The sequence below is a fragment of the Thecamonas trahens genome (assembly GCF_000142905.1).
Source record: "Thecamonas trahens ATCC 50062 unplaced genomic scaffold supercont1.24, whole genome shotgun sequence".
NCBI classification, from domain to species: domain Eukaryota; order Apusomonadida; family Apusomonadidae; genus Thecamonas; species Thecamonas trahens.
In genome coordinates this window covers 362,685-376,709 of record NW_013657656.1, presented here as the reverse complement: position 1 = coordinate 376,709, position 14,025 = coordinate 362,685, and the positions used below count along the sequence as shown (strand labels likewise).

At 63.1% G+C, this 14,025-nt stretch overlaps 4 protein-coding genes across 4 annotated transcripts; 2 read left to right on the top strand and 2 right to left on the bottom strand.

Moving 5' to 3' along the window:
• Positions 1 to 32: 32 nt before the first annotated feature.
• Positions 33 to 1,348, top strand: AMSG_05684 (uncharacterized protein). Its single transcript, XM_013902286.1, has 2 exons — positions 33 to 638; positions 827 to 1,348. The coding sequence occupies exons 1-2, from the start codon at positions 513 to 515 to the stop codon at positions 1,307 to 1,309; spliced, it is 609 nt and encodes a 202-aa protein (XP_013757740.1). The 5' UTR covers positions 33 to 512; the 3' UTR covers positions 1,310 to 1,348.
• A 542-nt stretch (positions 1,349 to 1,890) lies between these two features.
• Positions 1,891 to 2,550, bottom strand: AMSG_05683 (uncharacterized protein; the record flags this gene model as incomplete). The annotated part of the gene is made up of 2 exons (XM_013902285.1): positions 1,891 to 2,071; positions 2,131 to 2,550. The coding sequence occupies 2 exons, from the start codon at positions 2,548 to 2,550 to the stop codon at positions 1,904 to 1,906; spliced, it is 588 nt and encodes a 195-aa protein (XP_013757739.1). The 3' UTR covers positions 1,891 to 1,903.
• Positions 2,551 to 2,830: 280 nt separating this feature from the next.
• AMSG_11898 (uncharacterized protein) lies at positions 2,831 to 6,320 on the top strand (the record flags this gene model as incomplete). The annotated part of the gene is made up of 2 exons (XM_013902318.1): positions 2,831 to 3,734; positions 4,558 to 6,320. The coding sequence occupies 2 exons, from the start codon at positions 2,831 to 2,833 to the stop codon at positions 6,318 to 6,320; spliced, it is 2,667 nt and encodes an 888-aa protein (XP_013757772.1).
• Positions 6,321 to 6,407: 87 nt separating this feature from the next.
• Positions 6,408 to 13,800, bottom strand: AMSG_05680 (uncharacterized protein; the record flags this gene model as incomplete). The annotated part of the gene is made up of 3 exons (XM_013902284.1): positions 6,408 to 8,789; positions 8,825 to 13,661; positions 13,766 to 13,800. 3 exons carry the CDS (start codon positions 13,798 to 13,800, stop codon positions 6,408 to 6,410), a joined length of 7,254 nt encoding a protein of 2,417 aa, XP_013757738.1.
• Between the last annotated feature and the right edge of the window lie 225 nt (positions 13,801 to 14,025).

The following is a 14,025-nucleotide window of genomic DNA, read 5'->3' as shown; positions in this document are numbered from 1 at the left end:
TGATTGCTATCGAAGCACGGCAGACTCGACTGGGATAGCCTCGCCTGACGTGTCCAGCGGTAACGCCATTGCTCGGCACACAAAGTGTGCTCCGTTGTGTTGGCGATGGCGCTGAAGCACCGTGGTGTGCATGTGTTGCGCTAGCGACCATCGCTGACCGCCCGCTGTGTGGACTCCTGTGGTGCTACTCGCCACGCCCAATCACCTCGAGACGCCGGACGCCGGGATGGTCTGTCATGCCGTGATGAACGCAGCTTATATAAGCCTGATCTCGCCAGCAGCAATGCGTAGGGACGCCTTGGGTGCCATGCCCTGGGTTGTCAATCCATAAGCGGCGCACTTTGGAGACGCTCACCTCCACAGCCACAGACAGCTGACTGGCTACGCGCCGGGCGAGGGTACCTTCTTGAGCTGCTCTTGATGCGCACGCTGTGGCATTCGATCTGATTTGGGTTCTGGGTATATCCCAGCCGAGCCTCGCACGCTGCTACACCTCTCCTTAACTTTGCTGAATGGGCTGCTGTGAACGCTCCTGCTGCTGGCCATGCTGCAATGTGTGTGCCATGATCATGCTCGCTGTCACCTTCTGCCTCCTTGTTTGGGGCACGTCTGGCCTTCTCTGGCTCTCCATCAACAATGTACGTGGAGCAAGGACCCATGCCTACCCCCCCTCTTCGCACCGTTCCGTCGCTCTGCTGTTGCTGGCATTGATTTCTTGCTGTTACGGAACGCCAAAAAAAGTCGTGCAGTGGAATCGCACACACCACGCCCTCCCTCCCTCCTCCCACCTCTACTCACAGCTACCGACACTGAGCCATGCCCACAGGACCACATTGGCCTGCAAAAGGCGTCGCTCAAGCAGTCCAATCTGGGCGAGTTCACGTTTGACAAGTGCCCACCAAGCATCAAGTCGTTCTGTGACAAGTGGGAGTCGGCCGGCAAGGGTGCGCTCGCCATGATCATCATTGCCATCATCGCACTCGTCCCTGCCGCCATCTTTGCAGTTCTGTTCTTCATTCCCGAGGACTCCTGCGGGCCCGCACCGACCAATGGTATGATTGCCACGCTGGGCGCCTTCCTCTGCGAGGCCATCGTCGCCTTCCTCTGCTTTGTCATCGCTATCCAGTACGCCAAGGGCACCGACGGCGCCCGCGGCAACGCCGTGCTCTCGCTCAACTACATTGGGGTCATCATTGCAGGTATTCTGATGGTCATCGCCGCCGCCATCCACCTCACCTTTGGCACCTGCGCCAAGGACGTCCGCGACGGCTCGTCTGACATCGGCGGCGACAACAGTGGCAAGGTCTAACTATCACTCTAAAGTATTAAACCTTAGCAGTGCGGTCGTTCAGACGCGTTGACGCGCGTCTCAAAGTGAACAACCCGATGATGCTTGACTTCCAGGTCACCGGCCGACGCTGCGCAACGCCTGCTTGGGAGGCGCGCCCGCACGTGATGGCGGCCGACACGTAGACACCCGCCTGAAGTCATGCAACGCCATAACTCGCGTGGCTTTTCTCTATGACATCATCGACCCCCTAGCCGCCAGTGCCGACGCCGTCAGCTCCGCGCTGTCGCGCTAGCGGAAGCGTCCCTCTGCAGCGGCTGCTCGTCATCACCACCTTCCCCAGCGAGCCGCTCTGCGACGCGACTGCCTCGCCTGCCGGAAGCTTCATGGTACGCGATGGCGGCCGCGGGCCTTTGCGCCGCGTGCGGCGTCCATCTCTGCATTGCCAACTGTTTTCTGTTGTGGCCCACCAGTGGCCACAGCAGCCATCAACACATTGTACTACTCTTACACCGCGATTGATGGACGTTGCGACGTCTGCGGAGCGCAGCTTGCGCGATGGACGACTTTTGTCCATTCCGTACCGTAAAATAATAAGTAAAGGCCCCATTTTGTTTATCCTCGCCGCCCATCGTCGGCCTGAAGCAGCAGCTCCATAAGCCGCTCATCGCGCACAGTGCCGCGATCAATGTCGAGGACGTAGTACGACTTGTCACCGGCAGCCTTGATCGGGAGCCACTTGGAGACGGAGCCGTCCGCAGACTCGCGGACGCCCACGACAAGCTGCGAGAGCGGAAAGGTTCGCCGCGGGCCGAGGCGCCCATCAGGCCATGCGTGCCCACAATGACCTCATCGGTTGCCGCGTTGAACGCGAGCTCGGCCACGTACCGGCTGACAAACGTCCGCCCGGCGTACCCACCACCGATCCCGGCCAGGCCAAACACGCCCGCCATCACCGTCCGCACCGAATCGGGCGCGAGTAGCCCACCAGTCACGTCGAGCGTAAAGTACTCGTACACTGTCGCGCCAGTGAATAGCATCGAGCCGGCAAAGAAGACCGAGCCAATCGACGCCGCTTGCACCAACTGCGGCGCGTGGTTGCTGAACACTTGGACGATCTCCCCACCGCCATCGCCGTCTGCCCCGCCGGCCACCTCTCCCGAGCTCAGCGCCCGCAGTTTGCCAGCACCCGTCCTTCCACCCACCATCGTCATCGCCGTCGCCCGAGTCATAGCGCACAGCGCGCCAGTCACTCGCAACATCTCCAGCGACTTGTACTCGCTCAAGCACTTGCTCCCACCACCTGCTCTGCCTCGGCCTCGACCAAGAAAAGTGTTGCTTTCCCCTACCTGCTGCTTCCTTCCTTCCCCTCCCCTCTCCTCCAATCGAGCCATGCCCGCCATCGACACTCGCCCGACAGCCGACCGACCGACTCGGCGCCACTCGCCCCGCCCAACGACCACGCCAACCCTCTCGCCAACACCCACTCTACTCCCCCCCTTCCCCCCTCCCTCCACTTCACACCCCTCTTCGTCGGCTACCATGGTGTCGGTTGAGGTCCTGCTCGGCGCCTCGCGGTCGCAACGGAGGCACAAGGGCGAGACGACAGAGCAGTTCCTGGGGCGGTTGACCCACCTGGCGCTGGAGGAGCGGAACATCTCGGATCTGACCAACCTGGGGCTCTGCCGTGCTGCACTTGTGGTTCATCTCTTCTCCAATGTCCTTACCTCTACCGCAGGCATCTCGGCTTGCCCGCGGCTCACCCATCTGGCGGTCCAGGACAACGCCCTGTCCTCGCTCGACGATCTCGCCGCGCTCCGCTCGCTTGCCACGCTCCACGTCTCGTCGAACGCCCTCACCTCGCTCAAGGGCCTTGAAGCCTGCACTGCACTGGAGGAGCTGTACATTCAGAACCAGCGCGTGCCGGCCACCGCAGATCCGCGCCCGTTTGCCCTCACGTCCTCGGTCCTCGCCTACCTCGCGCCGCGCCTCCGCGTCCTCAACATCTCGGGCAACAACATCCGTGACCCGCGGCCGCTCTCCGTCCTCACCGCCCTCCGCTCACTCGACATCTCATCCAACGCCATCTCGTCGCTCGATGCTGTCCAGGACCTTGCTGCAGAACTGCCGGTCATTGGCTTGCTCGATGTGCGTGGCAACCCGCGCCTCGGCCGCCCGCTCCGCTACCGCCGCAGCCTCATTGTTGCGGCGCCAACCCTCACCACTCTCGACGGCCGCGACATCAAGTCAAACGAGCGCGAGTTTGCTCTCGCCTGGGACGCTTCGCGCGCTTCGGTCTCGAGCCGCGCCCGCCGCCGCCGCCGCCTGCCCTCCTCGACGTCGACATCCCTGGCCCTCGAGGGTTCCGCCCCGGGCTCGCGCTCATCATCGCGGCCCTCGCCCTTGACGAGCAACCCGCTCCCGCGCGTCCTACCCGGCGCTCATGGTGCGCTGCCGGCCCCGCGCCAAGTCCCGACTGCCTCGTCCCGCGCCGCCGCCAGATCTTCCGCCTCCTCCGCGCCTCCCCCGGCCACCACACAATCTACCTACGGCGCCGCCTCCCGCGCTGCACAGGCCTACTACGCCACGCCCTGGCTCGGCGCCCGCCCCTCGGTCGGCAACAGCGCGCCCGCGCCCGTCCCTACCCAGTATCGCGAGCCGGCCTACCACCCGCTCCCAGCCTATCCCGCTCCCCGCCGTGCTTTCTCTCGCTGGCGGTAGCAAGACACGACACGGTCACGGCAACCGCAGTCAATGCGTGATACCAAAGCAGCAGCAGTGTAGATACAAGTAGATACAAGCAGACACAAGCAGACAAACGACAGGCCCTCGTGCCCGTCCTCCCCTTTCCATGGTCACCAAAACCGAACAACCTCGTCCCCTCCCCCCCCTCCCTCCACATCACTAATCCAACCATGTGCAACTCTGCTCGTGGCTTGGCAGGCAAACCAATTTGATGCTTTTCTCCAAACCTTCTCCCAAACCGAACAACCACGCATTGAATCGCACGCTGCTCTCGTCACACCCTTCTCAAACCCCTTCCAACCACACCATCTTCCTCCCTCTCGTCCCCCCCCCCTCCTCCCCCCCGCCCTCCCCCCTCCCTCAACCCATGCACATGCATCTTCCTCGCCGCCACTCGCCGACGTCGCCGCCGTCGCTCCTGGTCGTGGTGGGACTCGCGCTCGCCCTCTCGGTGGTGGCGGTTGCCGTGGCTCATGGGGCGGCGACTGTCGGCGCATGGGCTGCTGCTGCCGAGGACGGGCCAGGCGGACCGACAGGCGCGGTTGTCCGGCTCGCCGGCCGCGTTCTCGCGGCGTCCAAGAACGGCCGCCGCTACGTGTGGATCAAGAACGGTTACATCGGTGACCGGTTCTGTGGCCTCGACGAGAACTCCAAGTGCGATCTCGAGGGCTACGCCTTCTACGTCGCCGGCTTTGTCGTCCCGTGCATCTTTATGGCCATCATCTGCCTCCTCGCCATCCCCGTCTTTCTCCTTGTCCGCACATGCTGTGCCTGCTGCTGCTCCGGCAAGTCGACCTACACCCGCAACACCATCCTTGTCGTCAAGATCGGCCTCGCCGTCTGCCTCGTTGGCGTCCTCTTCGGCTTCTACTTTGGCTACGCCGGCAACAAAAAGGCATCTGACGGCATCAAGGGTCTCACTCGCGTGGCCATTTCTACAGGCGAGAACCTTGTCCAGCGTATCGACAACATCCGGCGCCGCATTATCTCTGCCTCCACCGCCCCGCCAAACGCCGACCAGAACCTGCAGTCGGCCGTCGACGCCGGTAACGACGTCATTGATACCATCCGCGACATCGACACCAAAGTCGGCACCGTCAACTCTTATCGCTTTGCCGCCATCAACATCGGCTTCATCTTCCCCTCACTCTTTGCCTTTCTCTCGTTCACCCTCGGCATCGGTAACCTGCGCTTCTGCTGGATCCACATCTTCTCGGCCATGTTCGTCCTTTTTGCCCTTTTCTTTCTCTGGATCTCCACCGGCCTGCACTGGCTCATCGAGATCTTGTTCTCGGACCTCTGTTTTGAGGCCCGCGACTTTCTCTTCACCCCTCCGGCTCAGCGCCGGACGCAGAACAACCCTCTTGAGGCTGTTTTCCATTGCTCCGCCAACGACACCAGCAACCCATTCCGTGCTCTCGCTACCGTCATTAACGACGGAATCGACCGCGCTGTCTCCATCGCTTGCACCGCCCTTACAGAGCCGACTCGCACCCTTCCCGATGGCTCTGAAGTCGGTGGCATCTGCCACCTAGGCCTCAACTGCGACAACACCGGCTTCCCCTCCGTCCCCTGCTCAGAGGCCACCCTTCCGTCGTACCAGGAGTCGACGCTGTACTCGGAACGTGTTGGCGCGCCTGGCGCCGTTATCTCGCTTCTGCAGTGCACCCAGTCGTCGAACCCGTGCGTTGACGGCATCAACAAGACCGTTGCAGACACCGTCTACAACTCGGTCAACGACGTTATTATCTACCGCAACATCCTCCGCGGCGACGTTCAGCCCATCCTCGAGTGCGACTTTCTCAACAACCTCCTCTCCGCCATCAACGGCGTCGTGTGCAACGATCTCGTCGGCGGCTTTGGTGATATCCGCAAGTCGCAGCTCTCGTGCTCCATCCTTTTCATTCTTGCCGTTGTCCTCATGATTCTCGGCCAGAAGCGATTCCTTGCGCTATCGCAAGCCTCCAACGCAAACGGCTCGCCAGCCTCCATCGACGATTTTGATAACGAGAAGGACGTTGAACTCGACGCCCTCGATGGCGAGCAGAACTTGGGCAACACTGGTGCCGTTGCTCTGGCTCGCAACCCGTCGTACAACGGTGGCCACTCGCTCTCAGACTCGTCGTCATACTCGGCCGATCTTCCGGTCTACAACGCCCCGGCGTTGTCTGGTCCGCCACCTGCATACAACCCCGACTACGACTCGATGGAGATGCCTGGCGGCGACTTTGATGACTTTGACGCCGCGGCTCCAGCCATGAACTTTGACGAGAAGAAGAAGGCTTAGCGCTCGAGTCCTCCACCATCTAGCGCGATGCCTCCAACTCCTCAAACAAGCGAGCTAATTAATTACCTCACATCCTTCAAACAAATTCTACATTATCGCACAAGATGAGTCCTTGCGCTGTCCCGCCTCCAACCGCGCTGAGAGCGCGCGTGCAAACTCAAGGTCAAACTCCAGGGGCGTGAGCGCCACCCCGAGCGGCTCCAGCGCCTCGAACACCTGCGATCGTGCTACAGAGTCACGAGGCGCGCGTAGGAGCGCCAGACATGCAGATTTGACGTTGTCAAACGTTCGGTCGATCTCGCTTTGCGATGCCGCAGCAAAGTGCGGCGGCATGTCGGCCGTCAGCCCCAGCGGCGACGGCTCGCCGCGCATTGCGCCCTCCAGCTCGCTGTTGTACCGTCGGATCGCGTTCGTCGTCGCCTGCACCAACTTGTTGACAGCCACTCGAAGCGCAAGGTAATGCACTGTGATCTTGCCCACCGACGGCGATCCGGGCGCAAGGTCCTGCACCATCTCGCGCACTCCGTTCCACGTTCCGCGCACATGCTCCACAAGCACTCGGCTCGTCACAAGCCGCTGCTCCTCCAGCCGCCGAAACGCCGCTCCCACCTGCACAAAGTGCGGAAACAGCAAGTCTGCGTCGCGGAACACCGTGCCCACCACAGAGAACGGCCGCAGCTCCTCTCGTGCCACAAACTGAGGTGTTGCCCCAGTGCTTGCTTCCACTCCGCCAAATGAGTCGTACACCTCGACCTCCGACACGTCGCCCGCCACAAACGGTGCATATGCCTCGGCCTTGGCCTCAGCCTTGGCATCGGCCTCAGCATCAAGCTCAGACAAGGGAGCCGCCACCGCAGCGTGCATCGGTGGCTCGTCTGCTGCAACAGCTCGCTGCTGCGACGGCGAGACAGCCCAGCGGTCTCCGCTGGGCGTCGTCTCGCGAGCTGGCGACACAAACCGCGAAAGCAGGTTGGTCGCCGGCGCTTGCACAGCTTCTCCGTGTAGCTCGTCGGCTCGCACATGCTCCACGAGCGTGCCGTCCGGCTTGAGATCGAGCCCAGGGTGCGGCGACTCGGAAACTCGCTCCAGCCGCAGCGAGTCGCCCACCGCCAGTCGGACCGGCCGCTCCACTTCGGGCGTCCCGCCAAACCGACTGTACCCGCCCCCACTAGCAGGCTCGCGCACCGGCGACGGTGACGGTGACGCGTGCGCCGCGAGAAGGGCCGCGTACCGGTCGCGGTCAAACGCACGCCGCGCTGCCGACGCCTCGCCTGACATGTTCAGCAGCAGCGGCGGCGACGGCGGCCGCTCCAGCGCCGCGAGCTGCACCACACGCTCCACCATGTCCAGCGCTGCCAGTCGCGTCAGCTCCGCCATCTGCACGACCACCGTCGAGTGCTCTAGTGCCACCAGCTTCGACATCGGGTTCGCTGCGTACCGCGCACATGACGCCACCAGCCACACCGCAGCGTCCGCGAGTGCGCGTACCCGCTCCTTTGACTCGGCACGAAGCCGCGGATCCATCGCAAGGTGGTTGACAATGCCAAACGAGAGGCCCACAAACGAGTTGAGCTGGTTCGCCAGCTCCGTCCCGGCCGCCATCGCCGCCCGCGGCTCGCCTCCGGCGTACGCCATGCTCTTGAACGCAGCTGCGAGCAGCCGTAGCACCGCCCCGAGCCGCGCCACGAACGAGTTTGAGTCGGCAAAGAACGCCGGATGGACCAACAAGTCGTGGTACTTGGTTGTCAGCATGACGCCTGCAGAGACAAGGAAGCCGTAGGCGTCTGCCACACTTCCGCCTGTCGCCACATGCGGAACCAGCGACGCAATCCGCGCCCGCATCGCCGCAAGGGAGGTGCCCACTTCGGGCGGTAACATGCTCGTTTCGCGCGCTGCCTGCTCTGCTGCCTCTTCCTCCGCCAGCTCGCGCCCGACGTTGGGCAGTGAGTCCTGCTCAGACTGCACTCTATCGTCATCACTGCGGCCTTCTTCAACCGACTTGCTCGCCACGTCGTCGCCATCGCCCGCATAGTCACCATCGGCCGCATCGTAGCTCTCAATAGCAGTGTGGAGCGCCTCAAACGCGTCGAGGCCGACAGTGTGCAGGGAGTGCGGTGTAAACTTGCGAATCGCGCCCGGTGCGTACACCATCTGTGCAATCGCACGGACCACAAGCCGGCCTGCGGTGGCTTCGAGCTCCCGCACCACTCGCACGTGCTCGTCCCTCACCCCCCACCGCGCCTCGTCGCTGCTCTCTGGCCCATAGCCAGCATAAACCAGATCGTAGTACGAGGCAAGGAGGGCTTTGAGCGTCTCACCCACCTCGACGTTCGGATTCATCTCCTCCAGGCTCTCGTCCGACCCCATCAGCGAAGTGGTCAGCGACGGGTTCCCGGCCACCAGCGCCTCGCCAAGCGTCACAAACGAGGCCACGGCCTTGGTCCACAGCACCGCAAACGCATCCACAGCCTCCAGTGCCCCGGCAAGACCCTTGACCTCCCCACACCGGCGTCGGTGTCGGGAGACGGGTCAGGCCCAGGCTTGTCGCCGCCGAGCCCGAGCTGTGCGTTGACCACGAGCTGGGTGGCATCAAGCGCGGCAGACACCCGCTCGACCATCTTCTTGCCTCGGTCGAGGAGCGGGAGATCAAAGACGGCAAAGACCTCCAGCGCCCGCGCCACTTGGTGCATACCGGAGCCGAGGCCACGGTACGCCTCGTCGACCGGATCCACAAACAGCTTCTTCGCCTCTCCTTCAAACAGCAGAGAACCATCGGCAACGTCCTCATCAGAGCTTGCGTCCGAGTCGATGATAGTCGACATGAGGTCCTCAAACCGCCGAGACATGATCCGCGAGCCTGAATCTGACTGTTCTGCCAGCGACGCAACAGTCCGCACGCCGCTGTCGGCAATTTCGTCTTCCTGAGTCATCGACGCCGACGGCAGCGGCGACGCTGTCTCGGCGTCCTTCTTTGAGTGCCGCCGCTTCGGCCGCTTGCGCCGCACCGTCTTGGTCTTAGTTTTGACTCGAGTGTGCTTGTAGTACGTTCGGCCGTCCTCGCCCACAACCATGACCGGTGCCCGCGACTCGCGGGACATCGAGCGTGTGGCCGACACGCTCGCCGACCGAGACCGCGACCGCGAGCCTGAACGTCCGCGCGATTGCTCGTCGGAAGCGGCTTGCTCGCGGCTGACCGCAATGGCAAACCCACCATGGTCAGCCTCGGGCGACGACGGCGGCGTGGCAATAACCGGCGAGTACGGTGCCGCGTTTGCGCTTGCTCCCGCTCGCTCCACCTCGATCGAGTCCGGCTTGATCGAGAGCATGCGCGAGAGTCGCGAGCCGAGCGACTGCTCACGCGTCACCGACGGGCTCTTGATCGCCTTGATCGGCGTCTCGCGACCGGAGACCCGGTCCGCAATCGTTCGCGGCGCCACAAACGAGTCCATGTTTGGGTCTGTTCCACATGACGAAAGCTCGCCCGACACAGCGTCGTCGTGTATGTGCGCTTCGAGCCCAAACCGCTCCGCGCTCGACAACGAGAGCTTCCTTCCCGACCGCGATCGCGATCGTGACCGCGAGCGCGAGCGCGAGCGCGATCGCGATCGCGAGCAGCTCGGCGTTTTAGGTGCGGATGGCCGAACGACATCCGTCTCGTCAAACTCGTCACCGGATTCCTCCATGATGATCGACATTGGCTGGATGATCCGCGGTTTGAACGAGTCCTTGGCCTTGGCCTTGGCTTTGGGCTCCTCGGTCGCCACGGGCACCGGTTGAGGCTCGGCCGCCACGGGCACCGGCTGAGGCTCGGTCGCCACGGGCACCGGCTGAGGCTCGGCCGCCACGGGCACCGGTTGAGGCTCCGCCGCCACGGGCACCGGTTGAGGCTCGGCCGCATCCTTTGTCGGCTGAGCTTCCTTTCTAGACGCCGACTTCTTGCTATTCTTGCCTTTCTTGCCCTTCTTCTTCTTCTTCTTGCTCTTGCGCTCGCCAGCAATGTCGTACTTTTCGGGACAAATGATGTCAAAGTCCGGTGGGCCGCGCTCCCATCCGGGCTTGACCACCGAGTAGTTGACAGCTGAGACCAACTCGTTGGCCTGCGCATCCGACCGGCAGTAGACCTTGAGGGCCAGCGACGCTTCGCCGCCGGAAATTCCTACGCCGTGCCGGAACCGGCCGTGGGTATCACCGTCGCCCAGCCGCGCCGCCGTTGCGCCTACCACCGAGCAGTGGCCGGCGTATCGGGTCGACGGCACCATCGACGACCACACCAGTAGGTCGTTGAAGAGCAAGAACTCGCCCTTGTCCACTTCCATGCCGGTCGTCAACACCGCTGAGGGCCCGCGAGCCAAGAGCCGCCGTCTCGGTTGTGCAAGCAGTGTGATAGGCGCAAACTGAAGCGAGATCTGGACGTCGAGCAGCGCAAAGACAAGCTGCGAGCCGCGCGGCTTGGTCTTGAGCCCGGCAATCGTCGCAGCCAACAGCCGCGCCGCATCTAGTGCCTGCGAGACTGGCGCGTAGTCTTGCGACGACGCAGGCGTCTCGGCGAGCAGCCGCTCAAACGACATTGCGTATCCAGCGTAGTGCTTGAACGGCAGGTACAGGAGGCCCGAAAGCTCGCGGCCGTCGCGGTTGCGCGGCGCAACCCCGTGCTCGGCCAGCTCCACCACCATGTCCGGCTGCGCAGCCGCATGCTCACCGGCGTGCACAACCGACCGCTGGAAAAACTCTAGGTACAGGTCGAGGACCTCGCTGCGGTACTCAGCGTCAGCCATGTGTGCCGCAAACGCCTTGGCATACGCCGACACCGACGCCGACCCGGACCGCCGCTCACCAGCAAACTGTCCAACAAACTTGACGTGCTCCTCACGGATCAGATCGAGGCCAAAGAAGAGGACGTCCGCGTGCTCGGCCGAGATAAACTCGGCTCGCATCAGGTACGGCTGCACCTCGTCCAGCAACAGCGAGAGCGTCTCCAGCAGCGCCTCCTCCCGCTTAAGAAGTGTACCCAGCACAGCGCGCGCACCCGGTGACGAGAGGTCTACGTCTGACTCGGACGAGGTCACTCCACCTCCAGCTTGCGCACCAGACTCAATTGCCTCGTCGTCATCATCTTCATCATCATCGTCGTCGGACACCTGATACAGCGTGAGCACTTCGTTCTTTTTGGCCTCGCTCGCTCCAGACTTGCTCGGCGCTGCCTCTGCCGGCTGGGCTCCACTTGGACCAGATTTGCCGACGCTCGGCGTTACCGACAGCGGCTTGGGCTCACTGCGTGCAGATTCGGGCTGCATCGGAGGTACCGGCTCGTCCTCTTCGTACACGTACTCGTACTCGACCTGTGAGCTCCGGGGAGGCGCGTCCATGTCGGTCTTGGTTACTCCGAGCATCAGCAGCGTCTCAGTGATGTCCGCAATCTGACTCCGGAGGTCGTCTTTCTCTTCCTCGTCTGTTGTTGCTGCCAGCTCGGCAACAAACCCGCGACGCTTTTCCATGAGCGGTGCCACCATCGAGTCGACAGCCTTGTGGTGGCCTGAAGCCGTCGGCTTGCGGCGCCTGACCTTGCGACGAGCCTTGTCCGACGGCGGATGCTCGGCAAACTGAACACTCTTGCTCGTCTCGACTGCAGCCTTGGCCTTGGACTTGGCCTTGACCTTCTTGCTCTTCTTGGACTTTTGCGAGTGCGAGGTCGAGCCGCGGTTGAGCACCCGCTGGTACTTTGCGTCGGTGATCTTCTTGACGTAGTTTGCGGGAAAGACGCCTTCGGCGAGAGTAGGGTCTGCCCGCCGAATGCCGAGCCACCAGTCACTGTTGCCGGCGTCGGTGAGGAGGACGAGCTCACCCTTGACCAGCGGCATACCGCCGTTGATCGACGCGTCAGGCGTGTAGTCAAACTGGACCAGAGCTTTTTCGAGGCTCGACTCCAGATGGGTCACATCCGACAGCAAGTCGGCCTCGGCAGGAGCATCAGCAGGAATGTCGGTGGGCGCGGGGCTGGACACAGGCTCGGCCGCGTGCGAGTTCTTGGCCTTGGCCTTGTCTTTGGCCTTGGCCTTGTCCTTGCCCTTGATCGACGATGCGTTCTTGCGCTCAGCGCGCGAGACGAGCTTGGCGTACTTATCGTCGGAGATTTTCTTGACATAGCTTGCTGGAAATGCACCCTCGAGCAGGTGCGGATCCGACCGGCGGACCCCGACCCACCACTTGGCGTCGGTTAAGTCGGTGAGGAAGATGATGTCGCCCTTGGTCAGCGGCAGCGCCGAGTCGAGCGAGGCATCAGGAGCGTAGTCGTACCGAGCCACGGCCTTCTCTCCAGGCTCTAGCTCGGCGAGCACGGTCTCCGGCGCCACCGACGCGCGCGCGTTGTCGGTCAGCGTTTGGTAGTCGGCTGCCGAGAGCTTCTTGACAAAGCTGGCCGGGAAGACACCTTCAGTCTTGCTCGCGTCGGTGTCAGCGTAGCCAAGCCACCACCCGCTGTCGGCAGCATCAGTGAGGACGACAAACTCGCCCTTGCGCAGCCGCAGGCCGTTCTCCACGTCGGCCGCCGGCGTGTAGTCGGCCTGTACAACACCATACGCCGGCTCGGACTCGTCGATTGTCGGCTCGTCGTCGCGGATCACAAACGCTGCCGGAAAGTCGCCTTGCTTGCTTGCTGATCCGTCCTCTGGGTACCCGTACAACCACTCGGTGGACGAGACTCCGTCGGTCACAATGTACCGCCTGCCCTTGACCAGCGGGATGGCGGTCGCCTGGTCGGCAGCAGGCGCAAAGTCGTAGGCAGCAACAACTGTGTACGTGCCAGCACCAGCCTTGCCCTTGCCTTTGGTCTTGTCCTTACCCTTGCCCTTGGTCTTGCCCTTGGTCTTGCCCTTGCTCTTGGTCTTGCCCTTGGCCTCGCCTGCGCTCGCCTGCGCAACCGACAGAGCTACTTCCGGCGACACAACCTCGACATATGAGCCTGGAATGGCTCCTCGTGGGCCGGTCAAGCCGACCTTGGCCATCCACCACTCGCCCTCGCCGCCCCGGACCGAAATGCACAGCAGATCGTCGCGGTGAAACCCAACCGCACCATCATCGGTAGGCGCGTAGTCGTGCAGCGCCAAGCCGTACAGCACAAATGACTCGCCTGTCAGCAGCTCCAACCGATCCCGAGCACTCGGGCCGTCCGTCGCTTCGATCTCCGCCCGCGTTGCGCCCAGCCGCTCCAACGCCGCCGTCAACGTCGTCACCCTGTTTCTCCCCACCTGCAGCTCTTTCTCCGCACCACCACCACCACCACCTCCCGGCTCCTTCCCCACCAGCCGCTCCAGCTCCTCTACCTCCTTCCTTGCCACCACCAGCCTATATTCCCCACACAGCCCCATTCCCCACACAGCCCCTGTGAGTTCCCCCCACCCCACCCCCACCCCTTCCCCCCTCTCCCCCCTCTCCTCCCGCCCACCTACTCTTTCAGCAACGAGTCTACACTCGCCGTAGCCATGGCTGCTGCTCTCGCACCAATGCCGTCTTCGTCTGTCCGGCTCTGCTGACGAGTGTTATCGCCTGCCTACGTGCTTGACCCTGGCTCTGTGACCCAGGCGTCTATTGGCGGTGCTGCTGGCGGCTGTTGGTCGTTGTTGGTTCGTCGTCCCAACCGACGCGCGTGCGGCCGATTGGGTTTGAGTCCCTTGCCATTGTTGTCCTCCCCCCCCCCCCCCCCCCTCAA

Bases quoted from the DNA above. Each gene is read 5' to 3' on its own strand.
- AMSG_05684 (XM_013902286.1), top strand. From the start codon at position 513: ATGGGCTGCTGTGAACGCTCCTGCTGCTGGCCATGCTGCAATGTGTGT. The intron at 639-826 runs GTACGTGGAGCA...CCATGCCCACAG, and splicing joins TCTGGCTCTCCATCAACAAT to GACCACATTGGCCTGCAAAA.